The sequence below is a fragment of the Leucopleurus acutus genome (genome assembly GCF_964270905.1).
Source record: "Leucopleurus acutus genome assembly, chromosome: 3".
NCBI classification, from domain to species: Eukaryota; Metazoa; Chordata; class Mammalia; order Artiodactyla; family Delphinidae; genus Leucopleurus; species Leucopleurus acutus.
This window is the reverse complement of record NC_139145.1, coordinates 66565335-66592715: the sequence shown is the minus strand read 5'-3', so window position 1 is coordinate 66592715 and position 27381 is coordinate 66565335. Positions and strand designations below refer to the sequence as shown.

General features: G+C 41.3%; 1 protein-coding gene across 1 annotated transcript in view; it reads left to right on the top strand.

Annotated features, from left to right (window-relative positions):
* The window catches only part of SLC22A4 (solute carrier family 22 member 4), a gene marked incomplete at its 3' end in the record, with an annotated part of 47454 nt that extends 20366 nt beyond the window's left edge, over positions 1-27088 (top strand). Inside the window, exons 4-10 of the mRNA XM_082837199.1 lie at positions 4714-4885; positions 8720-8846; positions 12063-12157; positions 20578-20792; positions 21702-21884; positions 24005-24140; positions 27013-27088. Of these exons, the coding sequence (XP_082693325.1) occupies positions 4714-4885; positions 8720-8846; positions 12063-12157; positions 20578-20792; positions 21702-21884; positions 24005-24140; positions 27013-27088 (1004 nt within the window). The remainder of the gene's footprint in view (positions 1-4713; positions 4886-8719; positions 8847-12062; positions 12158-20577; positions 20793-21701; positions 21885-24004; positions 24141-27012) is intronic.
* Between the last annotated feature and the right edge of the window lie 293 nt (positions 27089-27381).

Genomic DNA, 27381 nt, shown 5'->3' with positions numbered 1-27381 from the left:
CTACTTAAAGGAACAGAACGTGGATACACCTGGAAGTGAGGGAGCTGCCAGAATGATGCTTGTTCAGGAGGAAGTGACCACTCAGGACCAAGGACCCTGGCCCTACCCACAGTCTAGCTCCCCCCTCACAATCTCCTACTGTTTCCCAGAAATAACGCCTTTGACCTGTCCACAGCCTCTGGGTGAAATGCCAGCGGCATCCTCCTTTATCTCTCATAACCAGCTGCTTGAATTTATTTTGTCTCCTGTCTTGACTGATCCATTAATTCCGTATTTTCCCAGTACTCCTAACATCAACCTCCTCTGCAGTATTTGTTCCAGCATGCTGAACTGTTTAAAGTTCTGCTTCCTTTGAGGTCTAAATGTATTCTTCCTTTTGATAAGTACATAACTGATGGCATCTTGCTTTATAACTTTGGCTACCCGGAAGCTCAGGCTGTATCAACTATGCAGCCTTTATCAGCCACACAGTTTTTTAATGGAGATATCGTTTGCATACCATAATGTTAACTCTTTAAAGGTGTATAATTCAGTGGTTATCAGTGTATTCACAAAGTTGTACAATCATCAACTCTACCTAACTCCAAAACATTGTCATCACCTGCCATTAGCAGTCACTCCCCCACACTCCTCTCTCCCCAGCCCCTGGCAACCACTAATCTACTTCCTGTCTGTGTGGATTTGTCAATTCTGGATGTTTCTGATAAACGGAATCATACAATATGTGGCCTTTGTGACTGACTTCCTTCACTTAATGTTTTCAAGGTTGGTCCATGTTGTAGCATGACTCAGTATTCCATTGTATGGAGATGCCACATTTTGTTCATCTCTTCATCAGCTGATGGACAACTGGGTTGTTTCCACTCTCTGACCAATTTGGAGAATGTTGCTATCAACATTTGAGTACAAGTTTTTTGTGGATCTGTTTTCAGTTCTCTTGGGTATGTACCTAGGAGTGTACTTGCTGGGTCAGGTGGGAATTTTATGTTTTACCATTTAAGGAACTGCCAGACCGTTTGCCAAAGTGATCCATTACATATTTTTGTTCTTTTCTCCAAGGCATAGCTTTTCACCTTTCTTTGTATTTTACTTTAACGTTACCATTATTTTATTTTATTCAAATTATAAGCTACCTCAAAACCTTCAAGGGATGAGGTGGGATATAAATACATTAAAAAGATGCTGAACTTTGCTGGCAGCCCTTGTTTGCACTGAACTGTGTGAGGGAAGAACCGGGGGGACCCAGGGAGGAGGAAGGACTCACTCCTGTCTGTCGTCAAGGGGCTCACATCCGGTCGGCAGAGGCAGCCATTGCAGTTGTTATAGAGAACGTGGGTCATGGCCTAGGAGTGTTGGGAGGAGCTCCTATAAATTTTCTGGGTATATGCAGAAATAGGAAAGGTTATTTTTAACTAGGATGATCTGTGAAAGTTTGTAGAGGAGAGAGAGGAAGCAAGGGAATATCTGCTGTTTTGATGAGAATTCGAAGTATTTTCCAGGGAGCAAAGAGAGCTTCTGCTGTCTTCCACCGGGTCTCTTGGTCAAAGGCACTGTACTTTCCAACATTCCCCTGACATCTGGCACATGTCAACTGTTTGAGCAGGATGAAAGAATTAATTATTCCTGAGTACCTACCACATGCCAGACACTTGACTAGGCCCTTTATCTACATTATCTCAGGCCTCATAACAATAGCTCCATGAAGTAGGACTTATCAAAGTCACTCTAGTAGCAAATGAGCATCAAGGAGCCCAGGCTCTGCACATGACTAATGGAGGCCACTCCTATCCTAGGGCCCTTGGGTCCTACCCCATATCCTGGCAACCGCACCACAGTCTTGCTTCTTGAGCTGGGGTCTGCAGACCTCTGTTTGTCATTCATGGAGTGGCAGGTCCTGCCTCCAAGTGAAATGGATCCAGTGGTTCCTGGGCTGACGGCCACAGAAGGGCCCTGATCAACATGGTAGTAAGCCTGGCACTCTCTGAGTCACTCCCTCTTGGAGAAAGTGCTCAGATTCTGGTGGCGGTGATGGGCAGTGGGCAAACACTCCTGGCCAAGACATGCCTCTTTGGCTTAGATGTCAGAGTCTCACTCCCAAGTGGTACTCAGAGGCCCACTCCCAAGTGGTACTCAGAGGCCCAACCAGACCAAGACCAAGTGGGCTTTGTCCTAGGAGTAAAAACCTAGGGGGTAAAGGAGGCCAGGACAAGGATCCCCAGTCAGCGGAGCCAGAAGTCACCAGTCACCTATCTCACTGCCAGCTGAACACATGGAGTTTCTGGCACCTGCAGGCCGTGAAACGTCGGCAGGAAACAGGACTCCTCTCCCAGTGTCCCTCAGAGGGGGCTGGTTGGCCTCTAGTGAGTTCAAAAACCAGCCCAGGTGGGGAAAACACAAATCCTAACTTCTAAAAGGCAGGTGTGGCCTCACCCGTCTCCCACACGTCTCCACTAGGGCCTCAGTTGAAGGACTGCTTGACAGGGCCAAGGCTTTGCTCCCAGGTAATTTTTTTTCCTGGACAGTATCCACAGGTCAAACTGATCAGGCTTAAAACCTGGCTGTCCCACTTAGTACATATGTGTGAATTTAGGCAATTTTCTTCAACTCTTTAAGTCTCAGCTGATAATGTATAAAATAGAAGTAATATTAGTTCTTATATAATTGTTGTGAAGATTCAAAGAGATAATATATGTAAACACTCAGTCTGGAACCTGGCTCGAAGTGCCTACTCAAAACACTGCTAGCTATGAAGATGATGATGAAGATGATGATGATGGTGTTCAAGGCAGGGTGATTGTCTGAAAGGTCAGTGAGCAGGAAGTCGTGCTAACAAGGAACTATTCAGGTTTGTGCCATCTGTGTTGCTCCACAGAAAGGCAGAGGGGTAGATTTATGAAGCTTCTGTCCCCCATGGGTACTCTGCAAAGTTAGAACAACTCTGTTCTGGCCTGAGATCCAAGCTTAGAGGGGGAGATTATCCAAGAATCCAGTGGTGTAACTTCTCTCTCTTCTCTCATCAGGGTCATGGAAGTGTGAGGGAGCTCCCTTGGTCTCATGAGTCTACAGGATTCTCACTTGGTCCTGGGCACTTTCTCTTTTCCACAGTCACATCCTCTGCTGCTTCACCTCTGGATCTCTGCTTAGGAATAAATCACCCCCTATTCATTCTCATGTCATAATAATCACAGCCGAAGTGTTTAGAAACCATGGCATGGTGAGTCTTCTTATGGAGTGGTAGGAAGGACATTAATGAGGTAAGAAAAGATCTGGAAACAACAGTCACGATCCTGAAAGAAGTCTGGCCCTATTCCTGGAAATGAGCTTAGAGGCTGAGAAATGCCCTGGGTGGTTAGGGCTGTTGTCTGCAGTCCAGGTTGTGAGGGGTACACAATCCTGGCCATTTCTATCAGTCTGGCTTTCAGAAATGGCTATTCAAGAGGGAACCACTGAGGTACATCTTCAGTTATGCTGAGTGAAGAAGAAGAAGAGAGGTGAGGACAGGAACAGGTAGGAGGTGAGAAAGGAAAACCAACAGAAGTAGTAATTTTACTGCTTCTCTGGAATTAGCCCTTAATTCCTTAGCCTGGGTTCGGGGCATCTAAACACGATTGAAAAACTCTCTCTTGAAAGCCAAGCCTGAATGACCTTCGAATGATCTATTTTGTAATTTCTGGGCTGCTTCTCGGTAGTGGTGGGCAGATCTCAAACAAAAGACGGAGCTGTTGCCTTTGGCCAGATCTCCGCCCTGGGGCAGAAGACCAAGAGTGAACTCTGGGTAAAGGGCCTGGAGTTTTGTGACAACAGAAGGAGCTTGTTCTTGGACTCCCTGTCTCAAATCAAGCACTCCAAGGAGCAGGCAACATCTCTGGAAGAAGTGGGGCTGAGCGATCCAGTGTGGTGCTGAGCAGAGCAGGAGCCTTTCCCAGAACAGGGCCGGATGCCAAGTAGTCTTGGACCTTTGTGGTGTTCTGGGAAAGCTCTGTGAGCTCCTTCTGTGTGTGGACAGCTCCAGGGCTGCCGCCTACCAGGCGGGAAGAGCAGCTTCTTCTTGTCTTTCATTGGGCTGTATGGACTGTGACTGCCTGGGGCTGAGCCCCGGGCACAGTGTAGCTGCAGCAGAATTCAGTTCTGGGTGCTGGGGCCCTGCTCTGTGCACCTCCAGAGCCAGCTGGATCCTCTTTATCATTTCTCAGGGCTCAAGGGTGGCTAAGGGTGTCCTAACACAACTCAGTAACCGAACTCTCCACTGTTTCCGAGAGACCCGTGTCTGCTTATTTACAGTGGAGAATTGTGGGAAAGGCTGAATGCCCCATAATCCACTCGCCCTCAGAAGAGTCCCCCCACCCCCCCAACCCCGGTCTCCTGGGACACCCTTTCTGCTCCTTACCCTGGGGCTCTTACTTTGGAAATGTGGCATCCTCAGAAGAGGTTACCTCTTAGGGCTGGGAGTGATGTTCCTATGACATGAGGAAGCCTTTAAAAACAAAATCTGTGGCTCCTTTAAAATCTCATGAAAACTCATCCTTCTATGAGGTGGTAAGTCTTGGGTCACGTCCCACCTTCCTCCACCCTGACCGCTCCTGCTCTGGGCCATGAGGCAAACACCTTTTCGCTTTTCTAAGTGGTTATGTTTTAAACTCTGTCAGGTAATGATGTAAAAAGCAAATATTAAAGTGAGTTAAAATGCTAATACTCCTCCCTTGTTTTGAACAGGAACAGAAATTCTTGGCAAGTCAGTTCGTATTATATTCTCTACGTTAGGCGTGTGCACATTTTTTGCAGTTGGCTACATGCTGCTGCCGCTGTTTGCTTACTTCATCAGAGACTGGCGGATGCTTCTGCTGGCGCTGACGGTGCCGGGGGTGCTGTGCTTCCCGCTGTGGTGGTGAGTGTGGCTCCGTCCCAGACAGCCCCCTGCTGCAAGCCAGCAGCCTGGAGCCCAGAGCCTGGGGCTGACCATGGCGTGGGCTTGCTGATCTCACTGGAACAGGCTGGGGCCTCGAAGCCCAGAGACTGTTTGGCTCTTTGGGGTGGGCCTATGTGCTGGGGTTTGATTCCCCACCATCCCACAAAGCACCATTCTCAGGAAACACAGTCCCCCTGAGGCTCTCCCCCCCGCTTATCTGTTGCTGGTGGTGATTGTTTGTGGAGATGGTCTGTTGGATTTTGTTATTTTTAACTCTGCCCCCCTGCTCTTCTGACACTTTTCTCTCGCTAGGAAATCTTGTTCTCCTCATGGCTACAACTAATGTAACTTCCTCAAACTTCCCTGTCACGTGATGATTAGCGTCTGAGATGTCACTGTTTATCTGCTTTGTCTTGAAGGGCGAGAGAACTCCTTCTGTTTAATGAGTTGTTAGAGAAAATGTTCTCTTCTCTCCTCCCACTACCCTTCAACCAAATTTTGGCACGTCAGTGTGGGAATAACAAAGTGTTGAGACACTGGCCCCAGTTTCACCCAGTATGGCTATGGGGAAGATTTTAGGTGAGAGAACAAATTAAGAATGGTGGAATAAGGTTGCAGCCATACCCTTTTGGGGGAGGGATTCCCCATTTCTTTGATTTTTCCATATTTAAGCAAAAGGAAAGGGGATTTTTCCCATTATTGGGTCTGGTGGTCTCTCTCTCTCTCTCTCTCTCTCTCTCTCTCTCTCTCTCTCTCTCTCTCGCTCTCTCATTAATTAGTCCTGGTTTGGTTTCATGAGGTCAATATCAAATCTCCCAGCAGTGACTGGTTTTACTGAACTGGTTTATCTCTACCGGCTCACACACAATGAAAGTTTCTCTGATCATTTTTTAGAGCTCAGAGGTTAGACTAGCCCTCGTGGTTGCCCTGTCCTGTGGACACACTGCCTGAGGAAGTTTCCTAGAAGGGCCTTCATCTTGCTGCAACTGTTAGGCAGCTGTAGAGGCTGACAGGTAGTACATCTTGACCTTGTTGGACCAGATGGCTCTTGTTAGACCACTCCAAACTACTGTCCTTTTATGACTTCTAAGACTGCTATGATTTACCAGTGCAGATTCTTGGCATGGGTGTGTATGGGGGAGAGAGAACACTTTTTTTTCTTACTTCCCTAGAATTTGAGAGACAGTGTGTTAGAGGTTAGATACTCTTCCGATTTCCTGACCCAGTCTGAGAGCAGGGCAAGTTTCTGGAATGAGAATCAGCCCAGCTGCAGCAGCATCATCATTAGCATCATCATACCCTCTGTCCCTCTCTCCACAACCCCCCTGCTCACTGCATTTATTTTAAAAGATGTCTTGTCTTGAGTCTCTCAAGACACAAGACAAGATTATTCAAAGGTTAGTTTCTGCCTCTTCCAATGAATGATTTTAGTAATCTGTGTTCTTTGGCTCTAGTTGTCACTTTGGCATAAGAGACCAGTACTTTTAAAATATGTTATAGTCAACTTTATTACTGTATGATTCTACCAGAGAGAGAGAGAGAAAGAGCAAAAATAGAAGGGCCCTGACTGACCGTAAGGGATTAGTAGGGATTTTAGTTTGTGGGGCTTGGATCTTTGCCTCAGAACCAAATATCACAGCAAGGAACAGCTCTGATAGGTCAGCCTCTTGAGTTTCTAGCACAGAAGGTCCATCCCACAAGGAGCTGCCTTACTCTTTCCCTGAGAAGAGTTGTTCCTCTATTGCCCATGGGCTGGTTGGTAAGTGTTCCTAGCTGTGGGCACATTGTACCAGGGACAGGACTGCCCCAGAGAGAGGGCAACCCGGGGCCAGGACAAACATGCTAAGTGCTTGTCCTGAAAGTTTAACAACAGTTTTACCATTTTCCTATAAAAATAAAATAGCTTTCTTTTGAACATCTTGTCCTTGAAGGTGGGACTTCCTGAAGCAATGCCCATCCATCCGGGTGGGCTGGGATGATGTGGGGATTGCTTTGAGCTACTGTGACCTCTGCTGCCTACTTAATATGTATTATAGACTCTCCAGCAACACCCTTCCCCTGTTCAATTTGAATTAAATCTACCGAGAGGCTATAGTGTACAACCTTATTTGGCCCTCCACTAACTTGAAGTGATCAGCTAGACTTAATTCTTTATACACCAAGAAACCATGGCAATTCAGAAGTAGAGATCGCAGCAATCCTGAGTACAGTGGGCTGAAAATGGAGCCACTGCAGGTGGTTTGGGGATTTTTTATGTCCCGAATTTCCTTTAAAAGGCTTGGCAGTAAGTGATCACAGGTACAAATGGACTATGTGTGTAGTGGGTGGGGAAGGAGCCCATAGGTGCTACATGGGGAAAGCTTTGCAACATCTAGCTGACTAAACGTTAGGAACCTGAGACCGGCGATGGCACTCTGAGCTTGTAGTAAGAAAGGTAGGATATTTCTAAGAACAACCTGGTTGGGGAAAGATACCTCTCAGAAGTAGAAGTGCCCATGCTGTATATAGTGGCTGTGGGGTAAGACCTCTAATTCTTCACTAATACAGTAGCCACATGCAACGATTTAAATTAAAATTAATTAAAAGTAAATAAAATATAAAATTTGTTTCTTCAGTCACACTAGTCACACCAGCTCAATAACCACATGTGGTTAGCAGTTGCTGTATTGGGTAGCGCAGATACAGAACACCAGTGGAAGTTCTCTTGGACAGCACAGCTCTAATTACTGAAACGGAGTGGCCTAACATCATCACAGTTGCTACAGGGACCAACCAAGGGATATATGCCCAAAAATGCAGACTGGGTTCATTTTTCAACCCATATGCTTGTAGTAGGCTAGGGACAGAAGCTGGGGCTTGGCTATTCGATACGTTGTGTTTTGCTCTGAGATAATTCCTATTGAGGCTTTGGAGGGGCCTATTAATTATAGGAGGACTATATCTACTACATATAATTTATTTTCTAGGATAACTTAATACTGACAAATAAGTAAGGAAAACAAGAGCTGGCAGAAGATTGGCTAAGCAATTCTGAGAAATAAAGATTAGGAAAAAATAGAAAAATTCAAGTATAATAAATAGAAATAGAAAAATTAGGAAAGAATATAAGTCAACCATGTTTGAGCATCAGTTAAAAATGTGGATAGATTGTGTAATAAAAAAATATGTTTCTAACTAACACAACATTGTTAATCAACTATACTCCAATATAAAAAATTTTTTTTTAATGTTTCTAGGCATTAAAAAAATAAGACCACATTGGCTGTGGTCTGGTTTGGGTACTCACTGAGCTGAGAATCTGTTGAGAGCCATGCGGCAGCCCACAGGAAGGTGTCAGTGCACTTAACCTCCTCCTCTGACTGCAGGAAAAGCCTGAGAAACACAGATGCCCTCTTTTACCCAATAAACTTGTGAGCATCACCAGCTGGGCACCAGGGATTCTCCTAGGGATAGACACACTGAAAAGATACTAGACTGTGTTTCTTTTATGAGCCACACTGGCTATGAAGTTGTGGATGGTGTTCTCCAGGTGCCCTGGCTTAAACATACCCAGTTAATGTTACCCCTTATAGTGTGGCTCTGGCTTTAAGTACAACTAATGATCTGTCTTTTGATTTGATCATAACTTTGAAACTTGAAGGTGCTTTTATTTATTCCTACAAATAATGGAAATCTTATGAGGCCTCCCTCTTGATGTTCTTTAAAAAGACAAACTAGAATTTTACAAAATAAAAATGATTTGGGGGCAACTTACAGTTGATAGCATCAACCTTGCTACTGTGAAAAATTATAAAACATTCAAATGAATTTTAGGTTTATTCCTGAATCTCCCCGGTGGCTGATATCCCAGAGAAGATTTAGAGAAGCTGAAGATATCATCCAAAAAGCTGCAAAAATGAACAATGTAGCTGCCCCAGTGGTGGTTTTTGATCCTGTGGAGGTAAGGATTTGCACATGTTTCCTCCTGAGATCAGTTATGCATTCTTTTTCTTTCAAAGTCTTCTTTATTTTTTAAAATTTATTTATTTATTTGTTTGTTTTTGGCTGCGTTGGGTCTTTGTTGCTGCACACGGGCTTTCTCTAGTTGCAGCGAGTGGGGGCTGCTCTTAGTTGCAGTGCATGGGCTTCTCATTGCAGTGGCTTCTCTTGTTGCAGAGCACGGGCTCTAGGCACGCGGGCTTCAGTAGTTGTGGCACATGGGCTCAGTAGTTGTGGCTTGCGGGCTCTAGAGTGCAGGCTCAGTAGTTGTGGTGCACGCGCTTAGTTGCTCCATGGCATGTGGGATCTTCCCGGACCAGGGCTCGAACCCATGTCACGTGCATTGGCAGGCGATTCTTAACCACTGTACCACCAGGGAAGCCCCAGTTATGCATTCTTGATTATGGAATTTAATTTGATTCAATAGGTTTTTGAGTGCCTATTATGTACCAGGCACTGTTCAAGGCCTTAGAGACACAATGATGATGAAGTTCTGAGCCCTCCTCAAAGGGCTGTGCACCAATTAAGTGCAATAATATATGTAAACTGCTTAGCATATAGCAAGTGTTGATTAAATATTAGTTCCCTTCCTTTTTGCAAGTTTATCTCCAACTTTTTATTGGTCTTGCTCCACACCATTGATGCAGCTACATACTGGTGATTTTTGAATGTCCAGATTAAGAGGGAAAAATGTGTTTGAGGGGTATTCCACCCATGGGCTCCCCACTGTACTCTGAATCTTACCAAAGTCTGCTGGGGAAGCTGTACATGTCTTTAGTCTTGCTATGTTGTGTCTAGAACCTTAAGGCCTGAGAGCACAGGCTGGAGGATTCACCCCTGCAGGCAGAAGGCCACGAGGAAAAGCAGATATTCAGTGGAAGCAGATTCGCTTCCTGCCAGTCAGTGAGGATTCAGTGTCCTTGGCCATGCCTCGTGCCAGCTCCTAGAGAAAACAAGAAAAATTAGAGACACAAGGAGCACAGAATGTAACCAAGAGTGTTAAGAGGATTAGATGGAAGGTAAGTGATGACATGAAGGAGGAAGTCCCCAAGGAGTGGACACTGTGAGCCAGCAGAGAAAGAGAGTAGAGTGACTCAGAGCTGAAGAGGCAGGTCCAAACAAGGGAGGACACTTAGATGGATGGAGGGGATGGGGCAATGGCACTCCTGGCCAGAGGGTCAGGAACTGCTCAGGACACCTCAAGAAGACTATATGCTTCTTAGTCTTTATGCTTGCCCCACCCCAGGACTTTGGAGGGTGGCGAGCACGCCAGTGCTCCACCCTGAGGGCTTCCTCCATTCCTGGCCTTTGCGACCTCTGACAGAAACAGATACCCTGGTGATGGCTGGCGGATTAATTACAGTGGCTATGAGCCCAAGCTCTCAGAGGGCTGCCAGAACAAATATGTCTTAATCCTTTGCTCTTCAGATCAAGAATTCCATTCCCAGCCTTGGTCAATATAACTGGATGCCTGATCCACAGGTCCTGTCTGTGCCTGGTACCACTCCCAGAACCTTCCAGGAGGACTGCTAGTTCCCAGTAGTTTATGCAGGGGCTTTCTTTGTTGGGATAACAGGGTTATACTGCCAGGGGCATGTTCTAGAATTGTACACTCCACGTAGTGCAGAAGCAAAAAGGTAACATGGCTGTGAGCTGAATGAGGAGGTGTCTGTTTTTGGAAAGAAGGATGCTAATATTTGGGAAGCACCTGCTACAAGGGCAGGTCTGGCACTCTTCCTTCCTTTGTAGTAAAAATTCCTTCCTCAGCCTCTTACTGAACACACATAATAGGGCCACAGAGTCATTGTACTTTATCCTGAGGAGATGAAAGGCTCCACCTCAGAGCCCTGTAACTTTTTAGTTTCAATTCTTTTTTTTAAATTGAAGCATAGTTGATTTACAATATTGTGTTAGTTTCAGGTGTACAGGAAAGTGATTCAGTTATATATACTTTTTTTTTTCAGATTATTTTCCACTATAGGTTATTAAAAGTTATTGACTGTAGTTCCCTATGCTATATAGTAAATCCTTGTTGCTTACCTATTTCATGTATAGTAGTTTGTATCTGTTAATCCCGTAACTCCTAATTTATCCCTCCCACCCTCCTTCCTTTTGCCGTTGGTAATCATAAGTTTGTTTTCTATGTCTGTGAGTCTGTTTCTGTTTTGTATGTAGATTCATTTGTATTATTTTTTTGATTCCACATATAAGTTATATAATATTTGTCTTTCTCTGTTTGACTTATTTCACTAAGTGTCATATTCTTTAGATCCATCCATGTTGCTGCATATGACAATATTTCATTCTTTCTTATGACTAGTATTCTATTGTACATATATACCATATCATCTTGAGCCAGTCATCTGTTAATGGGCACTTGAGTTGTCTCCGTGTCTTGGCTATTGTAAATAGTGTATTGATAGTTTCAATTCTAATAAGCTTGATTATCTAGATTCCTAACACATGACAAGTTAACTTCAGTAAATTAAAAGTAAAGGAAGGAAGCCCATCAACAGCGGTATGAAATTGCCACCAACCACTGACAGCTCACATCTTTTCCTCAATGGTGCATTAATTATAGTAATAGTTAAAACGTATGGGGCATCTACCATGGTTCAAGTACTATGCTAAGATTTATATATATGATCTCATTTAATCTTCTCAACTCTTGATTATTATACCCATTTTACAGAGAGGTAAACTGAGGCTCATAGAGGATAAATAGTAACTTGCCCAAGGTCCCCTAGTTAACCCATGTGTGTTCTGACACTGAAACAACAACAGGACAAGTATGAAAAGCAGATATGGACCTCAAGGCAGTTTGGGTCTATATGGCGCTACCCACTCAACAGGCCCTAAGGCTCAGTGTGATTAAGGTCACCCATAATGATGCCCATGAGTCAAGGCAAGGCTGTGTTAGCAGTCAGGCTTTATATAAAGAGACAGTGAAGCCAATGTTATATATTTTAAAGGCTTCTGTCTAAAATGGGCCACAAACATTTTTAAACGTTATAATAAGCATCACATATTTAGATGCCCTTATTCCCTGCAAATTCCAGACTTCTGAGCATGTTGAAAGTGATGTGAGACATACATGCATAAGAATATATTGTCATAGCCAAATATACTTCCTCACCACCTCTCAATCTCATGGTTGTGTGCATTACTTTAACAACAGGAGGTAACCCCCATGAAGCAGGAGAAAGTTTTCATTCTGGACCTGTTCAGGACTCGGAATATTGGCACAATAACAATTATGTCCTTGCTGCTATGGTAAGTAATAAGAGATCTGGAAATGCGACATACAGAATGTAAATATACAATTGATTTTCTTTAATTCAGGGGACAAGGTCAAGGCCTGGGTCTTCCTGAGGCAAAATTAAAATTTTAGAATTCTAAGTTATTTGGAAAGGCTTCAATTTAATTCATGGAAATGGATACTGAAAAAAAATGTCACAGGGAACAATATTTACGTCTGCAATACTGTGACCCACTGGGAAATCGTTCCCTGCTCCTCCTAGAGTTACTGAGATTAAAACTAATGATGTCCCTGATGCCTGAAGCTGAGACGCTAATTCAGCTCCTGCTTCCAGAAGCTATACTGACAATTAATCAGTGAAGTTAGAATACCCTGAATCCCCACTGCCTGCATTGGAGTTTTGACAAGCTTTTTATACTTGCTCATAGGAATCTACTGAGTGATTTTAAGGCCTAGAAATAACGAACTGACTTTGTAGGCAAGATTTAATAATGTATCTGCCAAGAAATTAGGAAGAAGACAAAAAGAACATGCCTACCCCATGATGGCAGCACAAAAAATGATGGTAATCAGAACAGGTAGAAGATGGTGGTGTGGAAGGATGCAGAGTCCGCGTATCCTCACAACTACGGCGTCTGCCAGATGGTGGTGGGGGACCCCAACACCCAAGGAGATGGGAAGAACCCCCAAGCGCACCAGTAGAACATGGGAGGACTGAGCGGGGGAAGGAGAAGTGGAGGCCGGACAGGACTGGCACCCCTGAGGGGTGGCTCAGAGTGGGGGAGAGGTTCCCACGCCTGGAGGGACCCTCGGGGGCTTGGATCAGGGGGAGCACACCCAGCGTTTCCCCTGCCGAATCAGCTGGGGAAGTCTGCCCAGCTCTCGGGCCAGGTCCTATGCTCTCAGAGGTCCCCTCCAGGCTGGGTTGGTCCTGGGGGTGTAGGAGGGAGGCTGGATGAGAACAGGAGAGGCAGGTGGGAGGGGCCCTCCAGGATGGGAGGAGCAAGAGAGGAGCAGAGGGTATTTGCCCTACCCAGTCGAGCCCAGGAAGCCTGCTGGGCTCCCAGGTGGGTTCCCCCACCCTCTGAGACCAGAGGCGATGGGCACGCCTGAGCCCCTTCTTCTCTGTTGAGCCTAAGCCCCACCCCCAGTGCCCCCCAGGGCCTTTTCCAGCCCTGTGGGTCCTAAGCATAGGCCCTGCGCACTGCCCAAACCTTGCCCCTGCTTAGGCCCTGCCCTTCACAGCCAAGGCCTTTTCCACCTTTTTTTTTTCTCCATCTCTTTTTTAATATCATGGTTCTGTTTTACCTACTGGTTGTTGTTTCACCTATATTTTTATTTTTATATTTTTTCTAACATATCTGTCAGTTTCCTAGTCTAATTTTATTTTCTACTTTGTTATTTATTTATTTATTTTTTTGCCACACCACGCAGCTTGCGGGATCTTGGTTCACGACCCAGGGGTCGGGCCAAAGCTCCTGTGGTGGGAGCTCCAAGTCCGAACCACTGGACAAACAGAGAACCTCAGACCCCAGGGTATATTCATTGCAGTGAGGTCTCCTGGAGGTCCTCATCTCAGCACCAAGACCCAGCTCTACCCAACAGCCTACAAACTCCAGTGTTGGAAGCCTCAGGCCAAACAACCAGTAAGACAGGAACACAATCCCAGTCATTAAAAAAAAGGAAAAAAAAAATGAGACAGCAAAAAAATATGTCACAGATGAAGGAGCAAGGTAAAAACCTACAAGACCAAATAAATGAAGAGGAAATAGGCAATCTACCTGAAAAAGAATTCAGAGTAATGATAGTAAAGATGATTCAGAATCTCAGAAATAGAATGGAGGCACAGATTGAGAAAATACAAGAAATGTTTAACAAAGATCTAGAAGAACTAAAGAACAAACAAACAGATGAGCAACACAATAACTGAAATGAAAAATACACTAGAAGGAATCAATAGCAGAATAACTGAGGCAGAAGAACGAATAAGTGAGCTGGAAGACAAAATGGTGGAAGTAACTGCCGAGAAGCCGAATAAAGAAAAAAGAATGAAAAGAATTGAAGACAATCTCAGAGACCTCTGGGACAACACTAAACTCACCAACATTCTAATTATAGGGGTCCCAGAAGAAGAAGAGAAAAAGAAAGGATCTGAGAAAATATTTGAAGAGATTATAGTGGAAAACTTCCCTAACATGGGAAAGTAAATAGTCACCCAAGTCCAGGAAGTACAGAGAATCCCATACAGGATAAACCCTAGGAGAAACACACCAAGACACATATTAATCAAACTAACAAAAATTAATTTCAAAGAAAATGTATTAAAAGCAGCATGGGAAAAACAAAAAATAACATACAAAGGAATCCCCATGAGGTTATCAGCTGATTTTTCAGCAGAAACTGCAGGTCAGAAGGGAGTGGCAGGATATACTTAATGTGATGAAAGAGAAAAATCTACAACCAAGATTACTCTACCCAGCAAGGATCTCATTCAGATTTGATGGAGAAATCAAAAGCTTTTCAGACAAGCAAAAGCTAAGAGAATTCAGCACCACCAAACCAGCTTTACAACAAATGCTAAAGAAACTTCTCTAGGCAGGAAGCACAGCGAAGAAAAAGACCCACAAAAACAAACTCAGGGGCTTTCCCGGTGGCGCAGTGGTTGAGAGTCCGCCGGCCAATGCAGGGGATGCGGGTTTGTGCCCCGGTCTGGGAAGATCCCACATGCCGCGGAGCAGCTGGGCCCGTGAACCATGGCCACTGAGCCTGCGCGTCTGGAGCCTGTGCTCCGCAACGGGAGAGGCCACAACAGTGAGAGGCCCGTGTACCGCAAAAAAAAAAAAAAAAGAAACAAACTCAAAACAATTAAGAAAATGGTAATAGGAACATACATATCGATAATAACCTTGAATGTAAATGGATTAAATGCCCCAACCAAAAGACACAGACTGGCTGAATGGATACAAAAACAAGCTGTCTACAAGAGACCCACTTCTTGACCTAGGGACACATAAAGGCTCAAAGCAAAGGGATGGAAAAAGATATTCCATGCAAATGGAAATCAAAATAAAGCTGCAGTAGCAATACTCATATCAGATAAAATAGACTTTAAAATAGACTGTTACAAGAGATAAGGAAGGACACTACATAATGATCAATGGATCAATCCAAAAAGAAGATTTAAAAATTATAAATGTTTATGCACCCAACATAGGAGCACCTCAATACATAAGGCAAATGCTAACAACTATGAAAGGGGAAATCGACAGTAACACAATAATAGTAGGGGACTTTAACACCCCATTTACACCAATGGACAGATCATCCAAACAGAAAATAAATAAGGAAACACAAGCTTTAAATGACACAATAGACCAGCTAGATTTAATTGATACTTATAGAACATTCAACCCAAAAGTAGCAGAATACACTTTCTTCTCAAGAGCACATGGAACATTCTCCAGGGTAGATCACATCTTGGGTCACAAATCAAGCCTCGGAAAATTTAAGAAAACTGAAATCGTATCAAGCATCTTTTCTGACCACAATGCTATGACATTGAAAATCAATTACAGGAAAAAAACTGTAAAAAACACAAATACATGGAGGCTAAACAGTACGCTACTAAATGACCAAGAGATCACTGAAGAAATCAAAGAAGAAATAAAAAAAAAACATAGAAACAAATGACAATGAAAACACAACGACCCAAAACCTATGGGATACAGCAAAAGCAGTTCTAAGAGGGAAGTTTATAGCAATTCAATCTCACCTCAAGAAACAAGAAAAATCTCAAATAAGCAATCTAACCCTACACCTAAAGCAACTAGAGAAAGAAGAACAAAGAAAACGCAAAGTCAGTAGAAGGAAAGAAATCATAAAGATCACAGCAGGAATAAATGAAATAAAAATGAAGAAAACAATAGCAAAGATCAATAAAACTAAAAGCTTGTTCTTTGAGAAGATAAACAAAATTGATAAACCCCTAGCCAGCCTCATCAAGAAAAAAAGGGACAGGTCACAAATCAATAAAATTAGAAATGAAAAAGGAGAAATCACAACTGAAACCACGGAAGCAAAAAGAATTATAAGAGACTACTACAAACAACTATATGCCAATAAAATGAACAACCACAAAGAAATGGACAAATTCTTGGAAAGGTACAATTTTCCAAGACTGAACCAGGAAAAATTAGAAAATATACACAGACCTATCACAAGTAATTAAATTGAAACTATAATTAAAAGTCTTCGAACAAACAAAAGTCCAGGGCCAGATGGCTTCACAGGCGAATTGTATTAAACATTTAGAGAAGAGCTAACACTGATCCTTCTCAAACTCTTCCAAAAAATTGCAGAGGGAGGAACACTCCCAAATTCATTCTACGAAGCCACCATACCCTGATACCAAAACCAGAAAAATATATCACAAAAAAAGAAAATTATACACCAATATCACTGATGAACATAGATGCAAAAATCCTGAACAAAATACTAGCAAACAGAATCCAACAACATATTAAAAGGATCATACACCATGATCAAGTGGGATTTATCCCAGGGATGCAAGGATTCTTCAATATATGCAAATCAATCAATGTGATACACCATATCAACAAATTAAGGAGTAAAAACCATATGATCATCTCAACAGATGCAGAAAAAGCTTTTGACAAAATTCAACACCATTTATGATAAAAACTCTCCAGAAAATGGGCATAGAGGGAACCTACCTCAACATAATAAAGGCCACATATGTCAAACCCACAGCAAACATCATACTCCATGGTGAAAAATTGAAAGCATTTCCACTAAGATCAGGAACAAGACAAGGATGTCCACTCTCACTACTCTTATTCAACGTGGTTTTGGAAGTCCTAGCCGTGGCAATCAGAGAAGAAAAAGAAATAAAAGGAATACAAATTGGAAAAGAAAAAGTAAAACTGTCACTGTTTGCAGATGACATGATACTATACATAGAAAATCCTAAAGATGCCACCAGAAAACTACTAGAGCTAATCAATGAATTTGGTAAGGTTGCAGGATGCAAAATTAATGCACAGAAATCTCTGGCATTCCTATATACTAACAATGAAAAATCAGAAAGAGAAATTAAGGAAACAATCCCATTTACCATCACAACAAAAATAATAAAATACCTAGGAATAAACCTGCTTAAGGAGGCGAAAGACTTGTACTTAGAAAACTATAAAACTCTGATGAAAGAAATCAAAGATGACATAAACAGATGGAGAAATATACCATGTTCTTGGACTGGAAGAATCAATATTATGAAAATGACTATGCTACCCAAAGCAATCTACAGATTCAATGCAATCCCTATCAAACTACCAATGGCATTCTTCACAGAATTAGAACAAAAAATTTTACAATTCGTATGGAAACACAAAAGACCCTGAAAAGCCAAAGCAATCTTGAGAAAGAAAAACAGAGCTGGAGGAATCAGGCTCCCTGACTTCAAACTATACTACAAAGCTACAGTAATCAAGGCAGTATGGTACTGGCACAAAAACAGAAATATAGATCAATGGTACAAGATAGAAAGCCCAGAGATAAACCCATGCACATATGGTCACCTAATTTACAACAAAGGCAGCAAGAACATAAAATGTAGAAAAGACAGCCTCTTCAATAAGTGGTGCTGGGAAAACTGGACAACTATAGTAAAAGAATTAAATTAGAACACTACCTAACGCCATACACAAAAATAAACTCCAAATGGATTAAAGACCTAAATGTAAGACCAGACACTATAAAACCCTTAGTGGAAAACATAGGAAAAACACTCTTTGACATAAACCACAGCAAGATCTTTTTTGACCCACCTCCTAGAGTAATGGAATGAAAAACAAAAATAAACAGATGGGACCTAATGAAACTTAAAAGCTTTTGCACAGCAAAGGAAACCATAAACAAGATGAAAAAACAACCCTCAGAATGGGAGAAAATATTTGCAAATTAAATGACAGACAAAGGATTAACCTCCAATATATACAAACAGCTTATGGAGCTCAATATCAAAAAAACAAACAACCCAATTAAAAAATGGGCAGAAGACCTAAATAGACATTTCTCCAAAGAAGACATACAGATGGCCAAGAGGCACGTGAAAAGATGCTCAACATCACTAATTATTAGAGAAATGCAAATCAAAACTGCAATGAGTTATCACCTCACATCAGTCAGAATGGCTGTCATCAAAAAATCTAGAAACAATAAATGCTGGAAAGGGTGTGGTGAAAAGGGAACCCTCCTGCACTGTTGGTGGGGATGTAAATTGATACAACCACTATGGAGAATAGTATGGAGGTTCCGTAAAAATCTAAAAATAGAACTACCACATGACCCAGCAATCCCACTACTGGGCATATACCCTGAGAAAACCATAATTCAAAAAGAGACTTGCACCACAATGTTCATTGCAGCACTATTTACAATAGCCAGGACATGGAACCAACCTAAGTGTCCATCATTGGATGAATGGATAAAGAAGATGTGGCACATATATACAGTGGAATATTACTCAGCCGTAAAAAGAAACGAAATTGAGTTATTTGTAGTGAGGTGGATGGACATAGAGTCTGTCGTACAGAGTGAAGTAAGTCAGAAAGAGAAAAATGAATACCGTATGGTAACACATATGTATGGAATCTAAAAAAAAAAATGGTACTGATGAACCTAATGGCAGGGCAGGAATAACGATATAGACATGGAGAATGGACTTAAGGACATGGGGTGGGGAGGAGGAAGCTGGGGAGAAGTGAGAGTAGCATCAACATATATACACTACCAAATGTAAAATATATAGCTAGTGGGAAGCAGCTGCATAGCACAGGGAGATCAGCTCCGTGCTTTGCGATGACCTAGAGGGGTGGGGTAGGGAGGGTGGGAGGGAGGCTCAAGAGGGAGGGGATATGGGGATATATGTATGCACATGGCTGATTCACTTTGTTGTACAACAGAAACTAACACAGTATTGTGAAGCAGTTATACTCCAGTAAAGATCTATTTTAAAAAAAAAAAAGATTACATAACATTAAAAAAAAAAAAAAAGAACTAGTAGGCTCCTGCTGCAGCTAGTCTAATTTTAGAGCCATCTTGTATTGCAATTAGAAGTCATCAATGACAGAGTTTATGCCCCTGAATTAAGCAAGTGTGTCCTGGGCATGTGGCTTTCATCACTGTAGATCTCCTTAGTTCTTACATGTCAGCAGGTATCACTGATGCAAATGTACCTTGAGCAGTGGCACTACTGAGCCAATAATAAACTAATCACTAATTTTATCTAAGCTGCTCTTATTACCAAATGTGGAAAATCACTAAGATCCCAGAGCAATAAAGTTTCATTTTTTGTTTTGTTTTGGATTAGCCCTTGTGCTACCCAACCTAGTAGAGTATGTGTAAAAAGATCCGACATTGTTCCTGAAAACATTTTTCAGGTGTCCTCTGCTTTTCAGTCATGTTGATAATAAGTGCATTTCTGCACAGGGGAGTTTGCATAGTGTAGTGTTTTTTCCACAGAGAAACTTTTATGTGGACGTTAACTATAATGACAGGATATGCAGTGTGCACTCTGTGATACCTTTTATGGGACTTTCACTTTCTTCCCTACTAAAGTGAGTTTTACTAAATCAATTGGAATTTACTATAAGTGGATCCCACAGTATTACCTATATTTCTTCTTCTCCTCCTCCTCCTCCCCCTCCCCTTTGCCTTCCTCTCCTTCTCCTTCTTATTCTTTGGGGGGGAAAATGACATATGGATTTTATGTTCACTGATGTGACTGACATTCTTTCTTCAAATAATAGCTCTGAAGGAATGAGAATATACAAACTCTCCTATCGAAACTTGAAATTAACTAGATTAGGATAGGTATTCTTGAATATTGGTATATCTAGACTAGTGCTGTCCAATAGAACTTTCTGCAATGATGAAAATGTTTTATATCTTTTTTGTCCCTTATGGTAGCCACTAGCTGCATGTGGCCACTAAACAATTGAAGTGTGGCTAATGCCAAAGTGAGGGACAAAATTTTAAATTTTATTTAATTTTATTTACTTTTTCTTTTTTTTTTTTTTTGGCCATGCTGGGTCTTAGTTGCAGCACGCGGGATCTTTGTTGCTGTGTGCGGGATCTTTAGTTGCGGCATGTGGGCTCTTAGTTGCGGCATGAGGGCTCTTAGCTGCAGCATTCGGGATCTAGTTCCCTGACTAGGGATTGAACCCTGGCCCCCTGCATTGAGAGCACAGGGTCTTAACCACTGGGCCACCAGGGAAATCCCTAATTTATTTACTTTTAAATAGCCGTATGTGGCTATTTGTAAGACAGCAACATCTAGACAATTTCCTGACCATCATGAAATTGTGAAGAGACTCAAGCCATCCTTTTGTCATTTTTGTCTTTTGTCTTTCAGGATGGTCACCTCAGTAGGTTACTTTGCTCTGTCTCTCAACACTCCTAATTTACATGGAGATGCCTACCTGAACTGTTTCTTCTCTGCCTTGATTGAAGTTCCAGCTTACATTACAGCCTGGCTGCTACTTCGAACCCTACCCAGGCGTTATGTCATATCTGGAGTACTGTTCTTGGGAGGAGGTGTGCTTCTCTTAATTCAACTGGTGCCTGCAGGTAAGAAGTTATCCAATATTAACAGTTTACCAGAAAAGAGCCACACCTTGACAGGGCTAATTATTAGTCCCTGTTCCCTATTTATGTAGCCTTTACATCATAAGTCATTCTTAAGTCAGTTATACAAGTGATAACTAACTCTGTGATTTCCCATGTTCAAAATTACTCCCTTCAAATAGTTAAAGAGTTAACCTTAGAGAATCAGAAATCACCACCTGAGAAGGAAGAGTAATGCTCCCAGTCATCCCCTTCACAGAAACATTCACCTAAACCCTCAAACCTCTTTCTGAGTCATAATCCCAATTCCCAATTTCTTGGTACTTTCTTGGTATTTTCAAACCTTCTCTCTGATGTGTATATTCAAGTGTTAGAGTTGGTAGTACATACCAGTTCCGGTATAAATTCAGTGATTTTTATGGTCTGTAATCTTTAAGTAGTTAGAGAGCACATGAAAAGATATATGCTTCTCTTTTCCCCTTATGTCTAACTTTCTCATATTGTTAAAATGTTAAGTCAACAGATTTTTGATATATAGTACTATGCATAGAAATATATATTTCTTAATAATAATAAACAGGATAAAAATGATTGGTCCTTCTCTTCGAAGATTAAACTTAACTGTATTAACATGCTAACAACTGACTATGAAACTGTTGTAATAAATAAAGGTGGACAAGGTCACAGAATGCATAAATGATCTAGAATAACAGAACAGCGAAGCTCAAAGCAACCCTTCACGCTCCATCTTTGTCCATGTCCAATTAGTAAGGCTTTGAAGAGACTGTATAATTTGGGGAATATCTTTAGATTATAAAACATTCCTATACAAGCAAAAAGGACAATTCAAGCAACTGTTAAGAAAGTATCACTTCTAAAAGCACCTCTGTTTACACTGGATCTCTTTTCCAGATTACAACTTCTTGTCCATTGGTCTGGCCATGTTAGGAAAATTCGGGATCACCTCTGCCTTCTCCATGCTGTACGTCTTCACTGCAGAGCTCTACCCAACCCTGGTCAGGAACATGGCTGTGGGGGTCACATCCATGGCCTCCAGAGTGGGCAGCATCATTGCTCCCTACTTTGTTTACCTTGGTGAGATGCTTCTTATAAGTCTATTCTTTTTTTAAATATAAAAGTAATAGGTTTTCATTATGAAAAATGCAAACAGCATAGAAAGTACTGGAAAAAGTACAAGTTCACCTCTACTCTCTTAGTTCCCCAAATCACAGCCCTCAGAGGAACTACTATTAACAGTTTGGTGAGTAGCCCTTCAGACATTTCATTTTGCACAACATATATATATATATTTAAACACACAAAATGATATCATAAATATTGTTTCACAACTTTTTTTAAACTTAACATTGTATCAGAATATTTTGCCATATCCGTGTATATAGCTCTTTTAGTTAGTACATAGACTTCCAATGTATGTATACACATTATTTATTTAACCAGGTTCATGGATGAACATTTAGGCCATTTCAAAGTTTTTGTTACCATACATAACACTGCAGTGAACATTCCTCTACGGCCCCCACAGCCTTTGTATATTTGGATCAAGAGATTGCTGGCGCAATTTAAAAATTTCATAGATATCGCCAAATTGACCTCTAAATACTATACCAGTTTACAATCCAACTATCAATATATGAGAGTGCCTGTTTCTCCATATCCTTACCAACAATGGGGATTATCCAATGTTTTAATCATTGATAGTCTGTTATATGAAAAACGGATATCATTGTTGCTTTCATTTCCTTTTCTTCAATTATGAATGAGGTTGAGCATTTTTTCATATATTTATTGAAATTCTATTTATTTTTAAGAGATCTGACTGTTCATGTCTTTTCCCATCTTTCTAATGGTTCGTATCAAGTTTAGATATTTGATTTTGGGAGCTCTTTGTAATTGAAAAATTAGCCCTTTGTATATATATTATAAATATTTTTCCTAGTTTATTATTCCCACTTTGACTTCATGACTTTATTTGCATTGCTGGCAATTTTAGCTTTTATATGATCGAATTTATCAATCTGGAATAACACCACAGAGGGGCTTTAGTGGGATGTTCAGTGGATCTAGGATCTGGCACTCCAAGCTAAACCTCATCAAGAACTCTACTGGCGAAGAGATGTAGACACAGCTCCTTATTCTTCCTAGTCATCCATTGGTTACCTACTAGTTCAAACATACACACATACACATCCCCAAAGACATATGTGAATTCTCAGAAAAGGTAAACTCTAAATCCTTACAGAGAGAGACATTTTCCACACAGCTGCCCTGAACACCTGAGAAAGTACATTATTATATAGAATGGTGTCGTTTCCCCTTTGTTCTTCCCTATACTTTCAAACCATGCCCATATGGTCTAATGGTGGACCATTGGTACATAAGAAATGGAGAAGTCTGAGAAAGAACTTTGTATTCCACAGTAGTGGCTCCTGTTGGTGACACAGAGGCCTCAGAGAAGCTTCAAAATTGATATTTTTTTGTCAAATAAAATTCTTGGGTGTGTTATTCCTCTGTAATCTCTGTATACAGAAGGGAAGCAAGATGAGGATCTATTATTCCCCTGTCTGAGTAACACCACATAAAGAAGAGGTGGAGTGGTTCTTCCAATTACATGTAAAACCAAGACATATAAATGCTGCAAAAAGAAACCACAGTGCCTGACATTTATTGATTTAAATTGGATTGAATATATTAATTAGGTTCTTTTAAGAGTCTCACAGCTCTGTGGACCAAGATTTCCACAGGAGCCTACTGGTTTGGGCAAAAGCAAAGGTCATATCAGTCATAACAGCCAGTAGGTGTCCCTGCAACATCCTGGTCAACCTCTTTCCCCTTGGTGTCCTCCCACCCCCCATCTCCAATGACCTCTACCTTAAGAGGAGAACTTTGGTAGGCAAAAATTTCTATCAAAGGAACATTTATCACACATGATTAAGTAGTAGCTTAGAGAATGCCAGTTGACGTGAAAGACCTTATGATAATGCAAAATTGAGTAGGTGAATGATTATGGAAATTCGGAGGCAATGACATCTGCCAAACAGAAACTGTGCTATTTTGCACACTTTTTTTCTTCTGTAAATATTCAGGTTTAAAACTGCTCTCAAATACTGTTTGCCACCTTTACAAAATGATTCTCAAGAGCATCTGGAGAAACCCTGTATCTAATTGATGTTCTTATGTCCTGTGCTTTACAGGTGCTTACAACAGAGTTCTGCCCTACATCCTCATGGGCAGCCTGACTGTCCTGATTGGAATCATCACTCTTCTCTTCCCTGAAAGTTTTGGAATGACTCTACCAGAGACCTTAGAGCAGATGCAGAAAATGAAATGGTAAGTGGAACTTTAAAAAATGGTATCAGAATTCCTCAGAAAGAATAAACATGAAAGAATAAATAGGAAAATTCTGAAAAGAAAGTGTAATAAGTGGAAAGTAGCTCTATCAGATAATAAAGGATATTATTAAGCAATGGTAATTAAAACAGTATGATGGTGGTAGAAGAAAAGAAATCACTGGAATGGAATAGGGTTCAGAATTAAATGAAGAAAATATGAGAATTCAGTGTGTGATAACAAGTAGCAATTCAAAATCAGTGGGGAAAATTTAGATTATTCAGTAAAAGGTGTTAGAACATTCAACTAGCCATTTTGGCTAAATAAAAAGCCTAACTCTTACTTCAAAATACATCAGGATAGGGTTTCCCTGGTGGCGTAGTGGTTGAGAGTCCGCCTGCTGATGCAGGGGACGCGGGTTCGTGCCCTGGTCCAGGAAGATCCCACATGCCGTGGAGTGGCTGGGCCCATGAGCCATGGCTGCTGAGCCTGTGCGTCCGGAGCCTGTGCTCCGCAGTGGGAGAGGCCACGACAGTGAGAGGCCCGCATACCACACACACACAAAAAAAACACATCAGGATAAATTCCAGAAAGATTAAAAATTGAGAACTGAAAATATAAAGTGATAAATGTAGCAGAAGAAAACATAAATATTTTTATAACCTTAGAGAAGGCCTTTCTAAGCATATTATGAAAAGCAAAGAGCCATAAAGGAGAAGATTGATATATCTGATTATGTAATTTTAGAAATTGTTGGTACAGCAAAAACGAAACCATAAATTAGAACAAAGGTCAACAAAGCAGGGGAAAAATATTTGCAACACACAATGTAGACATAGTTAATTAATTTAAGATGCAAGAAGCTCTTAGAGATCAGTGGGAAAAAGACAAACAACTCAGAAAGAAAACTGGCAAAGGTAACGAACAAACAGTTTATAGAAAAGGAAATTTCAGTGGCAAATATATACATAAAAAAGAAATAGTTGTCCATATTAATTAAAGCATAAAAAATGTCAATGTCATTTTTTGGCCTATGAGATTGTGCAAGGGTTTTCCTCCTGATATCAACCAATTCTGACACCAAATAGGTGTCCTATAATTTCATCCAATTTTGACTCTAATTACTCAGGGCTAGCATCAGACTCTACAGGTTAAAGGCTCACTCCCACAAGACAGCCTTCTCTTCAGATGCCAGCCACAAGTAATGGTTCCCCAAGGTTATCCACATTTCTGGCTATTGGGGAGGGGGAAATTTACCCTTTTACCCCTTTAAGGTCTTGTGGCTAAACTAATCATAAAATTGACACCAGTCAACAGGAGAAAAATGAACAAATTTTAATTCATTACACAGAGATCTCTCAGAAATAGGACCTAAGAAATGGCCAAAGCAGGATGCTTTTACACTTTTTAGACAAAGAAACAATAAATTTGAGAGGAATTGACAGGACAAAGAAACTTAGGTTTGAGTGCTTAATTAGTAAGGAATTTAAGCAGAGTTTGGGCTTGTGTAGTAAATTAGTAAAGAAGTAACAAGGTTTGTTTATAGAGATTTCTTGGCCCAGCCCTGGAATTCCCTGTCTTTGGTAATAAGGGTGTCCTTCTACCTCCATATACAGGGATTGCACCTTTCACATGAGGGATTTATTCCCTGCTTTCAGGGGCACAGAGGAGGCCAGAGTTTCCTTTTGCATCAGCTGCTTCACAAGCAACTTCAATTAAAAATAATCAATATGCCATTGTGGCAAATTTTGGGGCAGCCTGCCCTGAGCTCCATCATGTCCAACTTGGCTACAAAGTCTGGTATTTCCACAACCCTCCTCTTCACATTCAGGAATTTGCTAGAATGATTCACAGAACTCAGGAAAACGTTTTACTTACTATTACTGGTTTGTTCTAAACAACACAAATGAACAGCCAGGGGGAGATGTACACAGGGTGAGGTCCAGAAGGGTCCAGAGCACAGGAGTCTCCGTTCCTGCGGAGTTGGGGAGCTTCGCCATCCTGGCCCATGGATGTGTTGGCCAATTCAGAAGCTCTCTGAACCCCAGTGTTTAGGGGATTTTATGGAAGTTTCATCACATAGGCATGATCAATATTGATTTGACCTCAGTCCCTCTCCCCTCCCTGGAGGCTGGAGGATGGGCTTCTAGTCAAGGCTTGGTCTTTCTAGCAACCAGCCTCCATCGTGAAGCTATCTAGGGACCCACTGAGTCACCTCATTAGAATAAGAGGCAAGACACTATTACCCTTGTCACTCAGAAAATTACAAGGGATTTAGAAGCTCTATGTCAGGAACCAGGGACAAAAATCAAACATCTTTCTATGACATCATAGATTGGAAAACATTTAAAAGACTAATGGTATGGTAGGAGAAGTTTAGATTCTAGAGTGAAACTGCCTGGCCTCAAATCCCAAATCTACTGACTAAACTTGGGAAATTTGCTTACTTTTCACTAAACCTTAGTATTCCCATCTGTTATATGGAAATAGTTCATATGGCTTTTGTGATGTTATATAAGATAAAGTGTTTTTAGTGTGTAGCCATGATAAAAGTCTATATGTGAGTGGATTCTGATCCCAAACTGAACATGTATAGTGAAAGATGCCCATTTTTTATAACTTGTTTCTTCTAATGATAAAACTACTTCAATATCAACTTTAACTTACCAAGAACTTCATGCTTACCACTCTATTCTTTCCTCAGGAAAACTATAAAATTATAGAATACTAGCTCTAGACTCATGAGGTTCTTATTAGAGTTAAAATAATTACCTGTTCATTGACTGGAGAAATGTTTTTCAGTGTCAGTTTGGCATTTTGAGGAGGGGAGTCTTAAATATTTAATTTTCTTTAGCACTTATCTTATTTTCAGGTTCAGATATGGGAAAAAAACAAAAGATTCAATGGAGAAAGAAGAAAATCCCAAAGTTCTAATAACTTCATTCTGATAAAATTCCCACCCTATTTGGTGAACTGAAAAACAGATCCTAAGACTATGAAGACACTAAAGCCTTTCCTGATGAAATGGACTGCCTATGAAGATTAACACTAAAATGGACCTTGCTATTAAGAAATGCTTGTCATATGGCAAACTCTGGACCACGCTTACAGATAAGCTCCTTATTTTAAAAAACAAACCATTTCCAGAAAGTCCTCCATACTAATTAATTCGATGAAATGGGTTTGTAGGATTTTTACAAAACGTGTTGGTCAAGGACTGGTAAATCCATATAAAGATTAA